The 12620-nt window shown below is 50.1% G+C and overlaps 1 protein-coding gene across 3 annotated transcripts in view; it reads left to right on the forward strand.

Annotated features, from left to right (window-relative positions):
* The window catches only part of SCARA5 (scavenger receptor class A member 5), a 120356-nt gene that overhangs the window by 80862 nt on the left and 26874 nt on the right, over positions 1–12620 (forward strand). For all 3 annotated transcript variants that reach the window (XM_036314126.1, XM_036314127.1, XM_036314128.1), the window contains exons 6-7: positions 1588–1686; positions 4356–4412. In XM_036314126.1, the coding sequence (XP_036170019.1) occupies positions 1588–1686; positions 4356–4412 (156 nt within the window). The remainder of the gene's footprint in view (positions 1–1587; positions 1687–4355; positions 4413–12620) is intronic.

Raw genomic sequence — 12620 nt, forward strand, 5'->3', positions numbered from 1 at the left:
TACAGTAAGTCCTCACTTAACCTCAAGGATGGGTTCTGTGATTTTAAGTGAAGCAACATGTAACGAACCAATTTTACCTTAGGCTAACTAATAGAAATGAGTTAAGTTCCTATGGCATCTCATCAATGTTATAACGAAATGACACTGAATGAAACGGCATTACTCAAGGATGTGCCGTATGTTCTTCTTACTCTCATTGTCTTAGAGGTTCCTGTTCCGTTACTCTATCAAACTTTGCATCCCAGTCTGTCCATTCCTGAGCCTCTACTGTGAGCAACATTTTTCTAGCAGAGTGAAAAGTCTTCTGAACAATGTAAGAAAGGGAAGAGCTTCTCAGGGGACAGGTGTCTGTTTATTTATATCAGGAAACGTACCTCCAAACCATCTCCTTCCTAAATCCCTAAGGAGGTTGCAAGCAGGAGTGGAGGCAGAGGCTGGCGGACGGAGAGCCCGTGGCCTGGCTTTCATTCCCTGCCTCTCCCTCTCAGGGGAGCTCCCTAAACTCAAAACAGCACCCCTTTTCCTGCTTTAGTAAATGATAGGATGGGGATCCCTGGGCGCATCCTGCACTAGACTCACCGTTCTGTGCCATCGGGGCCATTGGACTCTGGGAAAAGTGTGTGAGGAAGGAGAAAAAGAAATGAAGCTCTTCTCTGAGGTCCTGCCACCCTTATGGGGACACCTGCCCTCCTCCAGCCGTTTGCCATAAACTCTAGAGGAATCATTACTGGGAGACAGGTTTCTTCACGTTAGAGAAAAAGCCCAAAGAAAACTAACATTCAACGCAGCAAAGAACAATTCATCAGTAATTAAGGCTGCACTGCTTTGCAGAGATAACTGTGGGCTAAGGTCACTGGGGACCCAGGGCTGTCACTGGGTGAAAACGTTTGTTGATCCTGGCTCGCCCTGGTGGCAGGTCAGGAGCCCCAGGGCCTGATCTGGTCGCAGGGCAGCCATCACCCCATTCACTGACCTTGCTGACTTTCTTCCTCCTCCTCAGCCTCCTATCCCTGTCTCTACGCTCCCCGTGTGGGGAGCCATTTCATCTTCCTCCACCCTCCGTTCCAGTAAACCCTTTTCATCCGTGTGAGATGGAGCCAACTAACCCTGAGCTTTTAGTTCAGAAAGACCAGAGCTCAGACCCAGCCTCTGACGCGCTGCTGTGTGGCCGTGGGCAGGTTACTCAATCTCTCTGGGCCGCACGCTCCTCATTTGTAGCGCAGGTGAAATAATACTTACCCTAGTTTATTGGGAGGGTTAAATGGGATACTTTATACAAAGCATCCAGAACAGTGCCTGTCACAGAAAAAATGCTCACAGAAAAAATGTCGCCAAATCTAAATCTCCAGTGCGGGTGGCACCACCACCACCATCTCTCAGTAGGAGTGGATTTTTTGGGGGGAAGTGTCCAGCCTCCCTGGATAGAGGGTGTCAGTGGGGCAGGCATATGCTGACCTTTGGGACGCGGCCTTTAGGTTACCTGAGAGGAATCAGGAAGCAGAGGCAACGGGAGGGTTCATGGTTGAAGTCAACTGCTGAGCCAGACGGTGACCTCAAATGGCCCCAACTTGTCTCTTGTGTCCCCAGGTCTACCAGGGGAGAGAGGAACCCCAGGACTGCCTGGCCCCAAGGGTGATGACGGGAGGCCGGGAGCCACAGGCGTGATGGGCATGCGCGGGATCAAAGGTAATAATGAGTCTCAGAGCACCCTCGCTCACGGCTGGCTGCTGGGCACCAGCATGGGCATCGCAGCGGATGGACTGGCTCTGAATTCTGGCTATGCCACAGGCCAGCTGAGTGACCCTGAGCAAGTCACTTAATCTCATCGTTCAACATCCGTGTCTTCATCCCCACCCTAGACACTCTCGGGATGCCATATTTTGCAGAGCTGTCATGAGGATTCAATGGGATGTATATGTGGGAACACACTTTGTTAGCTCAGAAGTGCTGTCGAAATGCACGTGAGAACCAGCAGTACGACTACGAGGTTGCCGCTAGGAGGAAGCCTGGCCAGGAGAGGGGCCCGCAGGGGGCCCGGGACTGCCACCTGCTCTCCTGTACTGCCACCTCCTCCCAGTCTGCCATAGTCTTTATATTCCCCAAATATGTCAAACTGGAACCAATTCTCAGCTTTCCATTGCCAATAGTCTTTCTTCTCATTTTTTCTTCCTACTGACAGGCACCTTGTTCGTTGTTAGGGGAGCCCACTTTATAGTCAGTCCCTGTCTTTCCACGTTTATTTCAAGAGTGTCCAGCCCTGCACCGTGTCAGAAGATGATCGGGCTCGACCTCCTCACTTGTTAAGATGAAATCTAAGAAAAACGTGCTGTTCGTCATCCCCACCCCAAGTCTAGGATGGTCTCCTCATCTTCCATCCCTGGGAACTTTTATTCTACCTTCTGGTGGGTGATTAAACAAGTTGAGGTTTTCCTTCCTTTTATGACCCACATTTTTTAAATGGATTTCGAAACAGAGTACCACAACAAAACATCCTTACTGAAAAACCTAACGAAACAGAAGTGTGGAGTATGACGTCAAAAGCCAGCCCCCACCCTTGGTCCCTTAAGCTCTTACCCTGTAGAATAACCACCATAAACAGTTTGGAGCCTATCCTGCCAGACCTTTTCTAAACACATCCGTAGTTGTATTTACATTTATGGTTGCCTTTGGTGTTTTCAAAACTCGGATCGCCCTTGGTGTTCTCCCCTGGAACTTGCTGGCTTGCTTATTTCCACCAGACATCATGCCCTGGGCCTTTAGTCTGCAGAGAGCTTCCTGAAGGTGCTTGGAATAGAATCGCCAGGTCGTTGTAACGCCTGCTCGAGTGGTGTCAGGACCCATTACTTCTGTGTAGAGTGAGATGCGAGCTGGGAAAAGACCATACTCTGGGGAGGGAATCCCACAGTTCCCTGGGAACTCTCCTCCATGTGTTCTGGCCTCCCCCACTGGTAAAGCTGCCTCACACAGAACGCCTGTCTCTCTCTCTGTCACTGAAGACCCTCCCCGCTTCTCTCTTCCTCTGCTTATTAGAGTGAACTTGGATGTAGACTTCGAAAACCTTGAGTGTTTAATAGGAATGTCTTTGCTTTGTCTTCTTTCTGCTGAATACCACGCACTCCTTTAGTCTGTGCTGGTGTTCGAGGCTTTAATGAGGAGGAAATGAAACTTCTCAGCTGGGCGCCTTCTCCTTCCCCAGGTGACAGAGCAGGTAGCTCCTTCCTGCCATGGCCTGCCCTTCGGGGCTGCTGGCTCCTGCCTGAGGTTCTCCCTGGTCTTAAGTTAGTAAGTCTCCTGCAGCCTGGCCAGCGTGGTTCAGTGGTTGAGCGTCAAAGGTCACCTATGCACCAGAAGGTCACGTGTTTGATTCCTGGTCAGGGCATGTGCCCAGATTGTGGGCTTAATCCCCAGTAGGGAGTGTATAGAAGGCAGCCGCTCAATGATTCTCTCTCATCATTGATGTTTCTATCTCTCTCTTCCTCTCCCTTCCTCTCTGAAATCAATTAAAAAACTATTTTTAAAAATGTCTCCTGCAGATAATACTTTATTTACTACTAGTGGCCCGGTGCATGAAATTTGTGCACATTAAAGGGAATGAATTAGAGGAAATATTTTAATATTGCTATTTGCCCTTTCTCTTTAACCCTTTGAGTGCCAACCAATATCCTAGGAACTATGCTAAAATTGCCAAGGCATTTTTGCTGATTTTACAGCAATTTAGGAAAAAAATTATGAATCGCAAGTAAATGAAGTTACATATTCGAAAACTTAAGGAAACCTTTACTGCATTGACATATTTAGCAATATCATCACTAATAAAAGCAGACTTAGAACTGGATGCCATTTCGAAGCTTTGATAGCGCTCCCGGCACTTTTGGCGAAAGACAGGAGGAGCACGATCGCGCTCCCTGGCACTCTAGGGGTTAATAGAAGTGTCAGAGATGAAAGAAAATTAGTAAAATGTATATGAAAATCTCCCTCCTGTCAGAGTCTGGAGTGTGCCGAGGAACCCAGAGTCAAGTCCCCGCCCACCCGCACGTGGCTCGAAATCGCATGAGACCCAGACCCAGCCGGCCCCACCCCTGTCAAGCCCCGCCAGATGGGGGCGTGCAGCCTCAGGTCACCCGTCAAAGTCAAGCCCTGCTGGGCGGGGGGCATGGCCTGAGGTCCCTGGGCCTGGCACCGGGGTGTGGGTGTGGCCTGAGGTCCCCCAGCCTGGCTAGGCACCACACAGCCTCAGGTCCTTGCTGATTGGTCATTATGGTGTCACGGCATGACAACCATTTGCATATTAGCCTTTTATTATGATGATTAGGATTTACTTCCATTTCTAATGCCAGTTTTCTCCTCTGTTTCAGGTGACCGAGGCCCAAAAGGAGAGAAAGGAGATAAAGGAGACAGAGCAGGGGATGCCAGTAAGGAAACTTTGTTGGGGTCACTGGATTCTGTGTCAGCATGAGAATAGCTGTCACCCAGAAAGCCACACAAGTTTGGGGGTTCAGGGGCTGGATCCATGGTCCAGGGCTTTGATGTTAAAGGAGCCCCCTACCTGTGTCAGGGCTCCACCAAGAGACAGGTGTACTCCGGGGACACAGACCACATTTCCAGGTGTGGTACAAGCCCCGGGGTTGTGTAGAAGGACCTGGAGGCAGACTTCCTAGGCTCCCTCCTGGCTGCCTCACTAGACGGCTATGTAATCTCTGGGCCTCCGTTTTCTCATCTGTGGAATGAGGATAAAAGAGTCCATACCTCACAGGATCACTGTGAGCATTAAATGAGTTCATCACATAAAGTGCTTGTGCCTGGACATGAGGTTAGGAATCAGCAAGTGTTCATTATCATTCTATGTAAAACACCGGTTCAGACGTTCTTCCTAAAATCACAGGAGATGCAAAAATTCAGTTACTGGCCTCATTAAAAAATGCATGGCTTCCCTGAGTACTTGCGTGGGGAAAGGCCTAGAGGCAAAGCAGGGTCCCTTTGTTTTCCTGCTTTGCCACCAACTGAGCAGAGATGCGAAGGATCTCAGTTACTGGCAGGCCCCCAAGTCTCGGTAAGGGCGTCTTTCTGACAAGGGTACTTCCTACGATGCTTATAAGGCACGCCAACTTATCTAGTTAGCACTCCTTTCTAGCGTTTATTCTCCCCGCTACATGTAGAACCTTGGAGAGGTTGCCAGAGGAGAATGAGTCTCCCAGCCAAGTCTCAATGAATAGTGTCTCCTAACCAAGTTGCAAGAGCATGCCAGCATCTAGAATTGCTGGGCTCTGAAGTGCTGCGACCCTGTGTGAGGCATACACGGATTATCCTCTTCCAGGGCATCTGTACCGCAGTCTTGGCTTTGCGGGGAGACGGCTGGGAAAGAGCGCCTGCCTCCACCTTCTGCCCTAGACACTCAGGGACAGGCACCTCTTCAGATTCACACTTTGGACCCAGATGGATGGGTTTCCCTAAGGCCAATCTTTGGTTTCAGAAGGTCCTTAAAATATACTTTCCTCCCAGTCATGCGTGACCAGAAGACCTGGCTCCTTAATAGTGCCCTTTTCCAAGTTGTCTCCTCCTTCCACGGTCCTTCCGGAACTTTCCCGGGGCAGTGATTCAGGATCAAACAGAGAAAACATTTGTGACAGTATTTTGTCACTAAAGTGATGGACATACCTGAGGACAAGGTGTGCCTACGCATAACCTTGGACTTCACACATCCCCCTCACCTTAGATGCTGTGATCCACAAAGCAATATAAGTGCCTCAGAGTCTTTCTAGCGTTATCTGGAGTCCCTTTCTAGAGCAGCCAAAGGCTGGGCTAGCGGTGTCCTGGCTAGATGAGGAGATCTGTTGGACCCTGCAGGAGCCAAAAGGCAAGTTTTGATGGCCAAGGAAGGGAGTCTGGCTATGATCTAGGACATCTGTGACATATCAGAGTCACACTTACGAACTGGGCTGGGCACCATACTTTGTCTTTGGGTTGCTGCCTTCTCCTGCTCTCTTTGTTGACTGCGCTCTGATGGATTGCTGCCAAGGGAGCTGAGGAGGACCATGGCATTTAGCTGTGTGAAATAAACAACTCCTGATGGGGTGGCAGGAAGGGAGGAACTGTGGAAAGATGACCTTTAGAGGGAAATCAGAAACGCTGCCCACATACCAGAGGGGTGCTTGTCAGGAACTCTTTGGCAACCATTCTTCAGCCGGCTCGAGAGGAGAGAGGAGGTCTGTGCTCGCCGAGCCCAGGGAGAGGAGGTGGTCATCAGTCACCACTAATCCCAAGGCCGCTTTTGTCACTGTTTAACTCACCTCTGCGGGCCCAGCTGGCTGGGCTCTGTGCTGGGATTGGGCTCAGAAGCTGGGGGCACAGTCTGGGAGGTGGGAGCTGAGCCACAGTGGTGTGGGGCTTCCCGGGGCATGGGTGGGGAGCTTGGGAGAAGGACGGTTAATCCACTTGGCCCTGGAGCCTATTGACTGCACCGAAAGAGGCTGATGTCAGCTCTGGACAGCCCCTCCTCAGGGACTGCTGGCATTCTTTCCTGTCCTGAGGCGGCTACACCCTCCCTGGAGCCCAGAGGTCAGACAACAGCCCTTGCACAGAGTCTAGCCCTTGCACAGAGTCTACGCCTGTCCTTCTGGCCCCCTGATGAGACCCGGAAGCATCACCATTGGTGATGGGCCTGGGAGATGAGGTGGCCCAGCAGAGACAGCTCCATCATAGGATGCTTTACTCAGCATGCAGGGGATGTAGGAGACATACAGGAACTGTAGAACCACAAAACTGAAGGCCATTCATCCATCTCCCCGCTTTCAGAGGCCCGAGTGGGGAGCTGACTGACTCTCCCAGGGCAAGTGCAGAGGCAGAACCAAACCCCTGGGCCTCTGACTTCTCTGATTCTGCAACGAGAGCTTAGGCCTGGTCTTGAAGGGTAGGGTTGGGCTCCTTGAAACCCCCAGTGACTCCCTCACCTGACAGACAGATTTCAGGGTCTTTTAGGCTGAAGGGGGCCATTGCAGCAATGTGGAGCTGAGATCCATGCCTTCCCACGGCCTCCACCCCCTGGCCTGCCTCTGACCACATAAAACCCATGCTGTGTTGAGACTCCTGGTTGTGTTTCCAAGGAACTCCAATCCCAGAGGCATAAACTATATCCCTGGGAGTGAGGCTCTGAGGAGGAAGCCAAGGATCATCTTTCAGAAAAGTGCAGAAATTCTGACCCACACTGATTGCCCGCTACCGGGGGGCGGGGGGGGGGGGGGTTGTTAGTCATCCCCTGGGCCAGGGCAGCCCTAATGCACGGGAGGATGGATTCTCAGCATCGGAGCTCTACCCTCCTTCATAAAGGAGTGGGAGGAGGGACCCTCCCCTGGGACCCCAGCTTGGGCTGAGGCCATGGAACCTTTTCCAAACACCTCTGACCTTTAGCAGCACAAACCTAAAGTTCCAGCAGGTGGGGGTGTTACTATGTGAAAGGAACTGATGAGAAAAATAGATGGACACGCCTCAGGTCAAAATCAGAAATTGGGGGTTTCCTTTGAAGAGGGCCTTATAGAGAAGACTTCTTGGTACCCATATTTTAAGTCAATATTACAATATATTTGTACAAGATCTTGCCATTGTTTACCCGTGTTTTGATCTGGAGTCATAGGATTTTAGAGTTGGGTGGGGTTTCAGATCAACTCCTCTCCTACACCCAAGTGCACCCCACCTGTTCACTAAACAGAGAGCAAGAACAGAGAGCTGGAGAGACAGGCCACAGTGCCCAGGCTAGGTCATGGCCAAATTGGGCCTAGAATCCAGACCTCCTGATTTCTGCTCGAAGAGAGGTAAAGTTGTTGTTTTTATTTCAGGCTATGGTGATATCAGTCATTCTGTTAGATGTTTGGCTTTGAGGAGCTTGGCCAGAAAAGATATATACATCTCAAGACAGAAAGACATTTGTTTTACCTTTGTATATGGTCCATTTGCAAGAAAAATAAATAATATTTTTGCAGCTAGGGGGTGGGGAAAGGATTCGGTTTTGTTTAAGCCCCATAGCATGAATTTAAAGAGGGATATAAGTTCAGATTGTTTAAAATATTTTCCTCAATTTGTTTCCACGTGGAAAATATATGCAGGATGACCCAGGGTTAATTCTAAGCCAGCGCATGTTGATACTTATCAGTGGCATCTCAGAAAACTTGAAAAATATCCAACATCTTATGTGTGTTTTTAATATTTAGGGATGTAAGTTTGAGGGGGGCGAGGGGGGCAGTGGACACCCCAGTGTGCAGTATGAGCTCAAAATAAATTATCAGGATGTTGGCTTCTAGACAGTTTTCCTCCCTAGCTGCTGAGATGTTTCAATCTGGTTTAGAAAAAGGGATGCAAAGAGAGGCCTTCTGAGTCTGTGAATTCTCTTCCTCCCCTCCCTGCACCTACAGCTGGCTACAAGCAGTGCCCCCGGGAATCTGTTCAGGATAATGTAGCACTGGAAGTTAGCATTTTTTTCCGGCAAGGAGAGACAGAGCTACCAGACCTTTTATATACAATCCTATTTCTTTATTTACTTAGTGCGTAGGCATCCTCTTTTCTTCATACAGTTTGACTATCCCACTGACAACATGATTTAAAAGTAAGCCACACTCCTAAGGAAAAGGAACCACTCAGATAAAACTACCAACAAACTTGTACCTGGCACTATGGGGAGGAAAGCGTCCATGTACATTATGTACTGAATTCTCACAGTCATGTTCAACGGTGGGGAGGTGAGGAGGAGGCTGGGGAAGGGGGAGGAGGAACCTGCCCAATGTCACCAGAGTTTATAAGGTGTGGAGTGGACACAGATGGGGCCTGTCTGGTCCAATTCCTTCTGCTACCATCTTGAGTTACCTTTTATTCTCCTGGCCTTTGACAGCACTGGGTCCTTATGGGCCATTCTGTCTGTCCTTAGCAGTTTAGTATGAAGGTGCTAATTCCCTCCTTGGCAATTCTCAGTTACTTTAAAGGTACTCTTCCCTGCCCCCATGTTTTCTCTTCATGTCACCAAGCTGGTGCGAGGGAAGGGGGGTGGGCATCTGCCGGCGAAACCGCTGTGTTTCCCATTCTTTGAGATCGGTCACCTGTGTCCCTGAGCTAACCTGTGTGGAAGCACCGGGCACATACCTGGCAGGAGGACTGCCTCACACATTGGTTTCCTTTGTACATTCGCTCATTCCTTCTCCCTATACTTATTGAGTGAGTGCTCCGCGGATGCAAACACCACAGAATGTGTACAGAGAGGACAGTATTTTTCACATGTCTCCCCCCACCTAAGTGTATGTCTGGTCACACTGAAAATGCACAGGGACACAACATTCACTTAGAAAGACTGTCCTGTGGCAAACATTGCTTCCAGTCCCAGCTGGCACAGAGTGGGAGACAGCGGAGAGAAAGAAACGAAGGCAAGGACAGTTTCAAAATCACAAAATTACAAAATCACAGTGGAGTGTGGTGAGTGCTACAGTAGATGTCTGTACAAAGGCTAATATGCGTCCTGTTGTGGGGTTCAGTTGAGAGGTGTCTTTGACCCAAGTCTTGAAGGGGAAGTTGGTGGGTGTCAGGTGGAGGTGGGAGGTGAAGTATTCCAGTAAAGAGAACCATGCATGAATTAGCAGAGCATTGTCTGGTAAGTCCAAATAGTTTGAGATGGCGCGGGTTTGGGATGTAAGAAGGAAACAAGGCCAGAGAGGTATGTTTGGATCAACGGTCAGGAGTTCAGGCTTGACCTTGGGGCACTGGGAAGCCTGGGAGGGCTGGAAGCGGGGAATGACACGGCAGCGACTGACCAGGGAGGGGACCAGACTGGGGCCTAGAACAAGAGGTAACAAAGCCTCAGCCGTCCCTGATGACCCTCAACACCACAACCAGTGCCAGGCACCGGGTGGGCAGGCAGACCCTTTCTCCCCATGGAAAGGTCCATAGTCCAAGTTCATGTTTCTCTGCTGCTCCTGCTGCTCCTCTTGTCTGAGCTGCTCCCCCTTTAGAAAGTCCTGCTTTTCAGAAACATAGCTCCTGGGAAGATGACATGCGCGCTCTGGGGAGTAGCACAGGCCATGGAGTAGCAATCCTGAGACCCGAGGCCCCTGCTGACCCAGCCCTGAGGCCAGCCCCTCAGCCTCCGCAACTTCCTCTTCCCCGGTCCCGTGCAGAGAATGGGATCTGGCCTTCCGAACATTCTGGTTTGCCAAGAGCCTATGTTAAGCCTTCCAAAAACAAATCCAGTGACTTTTCCTGAAAGCGTCCTAGCGACCCCTTCCAAGAGAGCTTTTACAGGGCTGTGTGCAGAAAGCATTTCCGTTCCGATTAATCCAGGCTGCCCTGGGTTTGATGACTTCAAATAGATTCGAGAGGGGCTGGAAACGCAAAAGGCCTGGCTCCTTTAAGAAGCCAGGTGGTAAAATGTGGCTGTGTGATGGGGGTGCCTGAGAAATAGCATTGAACCCAATAGAAGGAATAGTGTTCCTATTTCTAGGAACCGCTGAGCTAGTGAGCCCCGTCACACTCACGCCTTACAAAAGCGCAGAAAGAAGAGCTGCAGTGTGGGCCCTCGCGAGGAAAAACAGCTTAGGTGGGGGAAGGAAGCCCCCTTGGGAACCTGTGCTCTCGCGCTGCTCAGAGGTCACGAGCAGGCCCGCGAATGCTTGTTTTATAAATATATGCTAAGTGAAAGCAGGAACCAGCCGAAAGCCAAAACTGAGGGCTAACTGGGAGAAAATAAACATGCCCGTGTTTGGAGTTTATGTTAAGGATTAGCAGCCAAGCGTGTAAGTGGAATTTGAGAAGGTTTGCTCTTTTTAACTTCGTGTAGTGGGGTATCTCATGCTTGCGAGTGGAGGTGACCAGTTTGTTCCCTATACACCTATCCTTTCTATGGTGAGTGAGCAAGGGGGCCTGTCCCATGCTGTCCCAGTGTCCCTCCTTCCCTGTGTTTAGCTGACACTGCTGTGCCCATCCTTCCAAGAAGGGCCCGGGCAGTGCCCGCTGACTGGCATTCCCAACCCCTTGGCAAGCATGGGATTTGCCCTGCAAGAAAACTCCTTTAGTAACAAACTTTCACAATGAAGGTGACCAAGGAATTTTTCTTCAAAAAACAACGCCTCAACACTACTGAAGAGTTGGCGTTTTGGTCTTTGATGTGGGTTTGTACAAAGAAAGTTTAAAGTTGAGACCTACTTTAAAACCAGGAATGATGAAACTGCTTATGCAGAAAGCAATTCTAACAAACTCAGCAATTGATTTTAAATCCCATGACCTTGCACCCTCTTCTCTGAAGATGGGAGAGAGGCATGCTGAAGGCACTTCAGATTCATTCCATTAGGGAGGTCCCTGCAGTGTCTTTTTTAAAAAACAAACAAACATTTTTATTAATTTCAGAGAGGAAAAGGAGAGGGAGAGAGAGATAGAAACATCAATGATGAGAGAGAATCATTGATTGGCTGCCTCCTGCACAACCCCTACTGGGGACCAAGGCCACATGTGCCCTTAACTGGAATCGTACCTGGGACCCTTCATTCCACAGGCCGACACTCTATCCAAGGAGCCAAACCAGCTAGGGCCCCCCAGTGTCTTTTTTGATGTAACGGAACCGGCTTTAGCTGCCACTGCCTGAACTTCACAGCCCACCTTAACAGTGGGAAACACCCTCGGGGTGAACTTGGAACCAGTTCTCTAAACGGGCTTATTTCCCCTGGCCCCAGATTTCAGCCTCTCTTCTAAAGAGCCCATTGTAGAATTCTAATGGAAGAAAGAAGATGAAAGAGGGAGGCACAGCCTGTGGACACCCCCGGGGTCTTGTGGGTGCTGTGATAGGAGGATGTCAGGGCCGGTTTCCTCACTGACTCAAAAGTGGGGTGAGCCCCTGGCAGCAGTGCCTCAGTCCCCCAGCATGATCCTTGGGGCTTATATTGGGTTCAACACTATTCCTTGAGAATCGACCCCCCCAGGCACTGAGCTCGTGTATATTTCAGAGTAACTGCCTAAGGTATGTATGGTTATTCCAGATAAGGAAACTCCGTATTTTGACAGGTTCAATTCCTTGCCCAATGCCATAGAGCTTGAAGGTGGTCAGTATGGTGCTAAAGGCAGGTCCTGTTTCAAGGATTTAAAGTATGGGGGTGGGGAAGCATTCCAGCCAGGGGTCTCCAGCTTTGAACTTGAAGCAGAGCAGAACTGAGAGAAAAAACAGGGCAGGACAGGACAGTGTGTGAGTGAAGGCAGAGGGTATGAAAGACCCTTCTTAGGAAAGGCCACTAGATCTAGACATTGGCCTCAGAGGTCCAGGCAGCGGGCCCACGAAACCTTTCCAGGGCTGCCGTGTAAGCATCACACCTCCCCACAGTTATATATAAAATCAGAGCTCAGCATCAGTGACTTTCTCCTGGATCCACAGCATTTCTGTCTCGTCCTAGAGGCCTGTTGACTCTTGTGGCAAGCCGGCATGGCCATGGCATACTCAGCCCCACATTGGGCGCCTTATGTGCCACGCCAGCTCAGCCAGGTTCAGTGACCCTGAGAGGGGGCGGTGAAGGATTGAGAAAAGACAGACAAGAGAAAAAGCTGGGTCCGGGTGGGACACTGCCCTCTCTGATGGAGAGCTAGCGACAGTGCCCCGGACTACAAGC

The sequence above is a fragment of the Myotis myotis genome, unplaced genomic scaffold (assembly GCF_014108235.1).
Source record: "Myotis myotis isolate mMyoMyo1 unplaced genomic scaffold, mMyoMyo1.p scaffold_m19_p_6, whole genome shotgun sequence".
NCBI classification, from domain to species: domain Eukaryota; kingdom Metazoa; phylum Chordata; class Mammalia; order Chiroptera; family Vespertilionidae; genus Myotis; species Myotis myotis.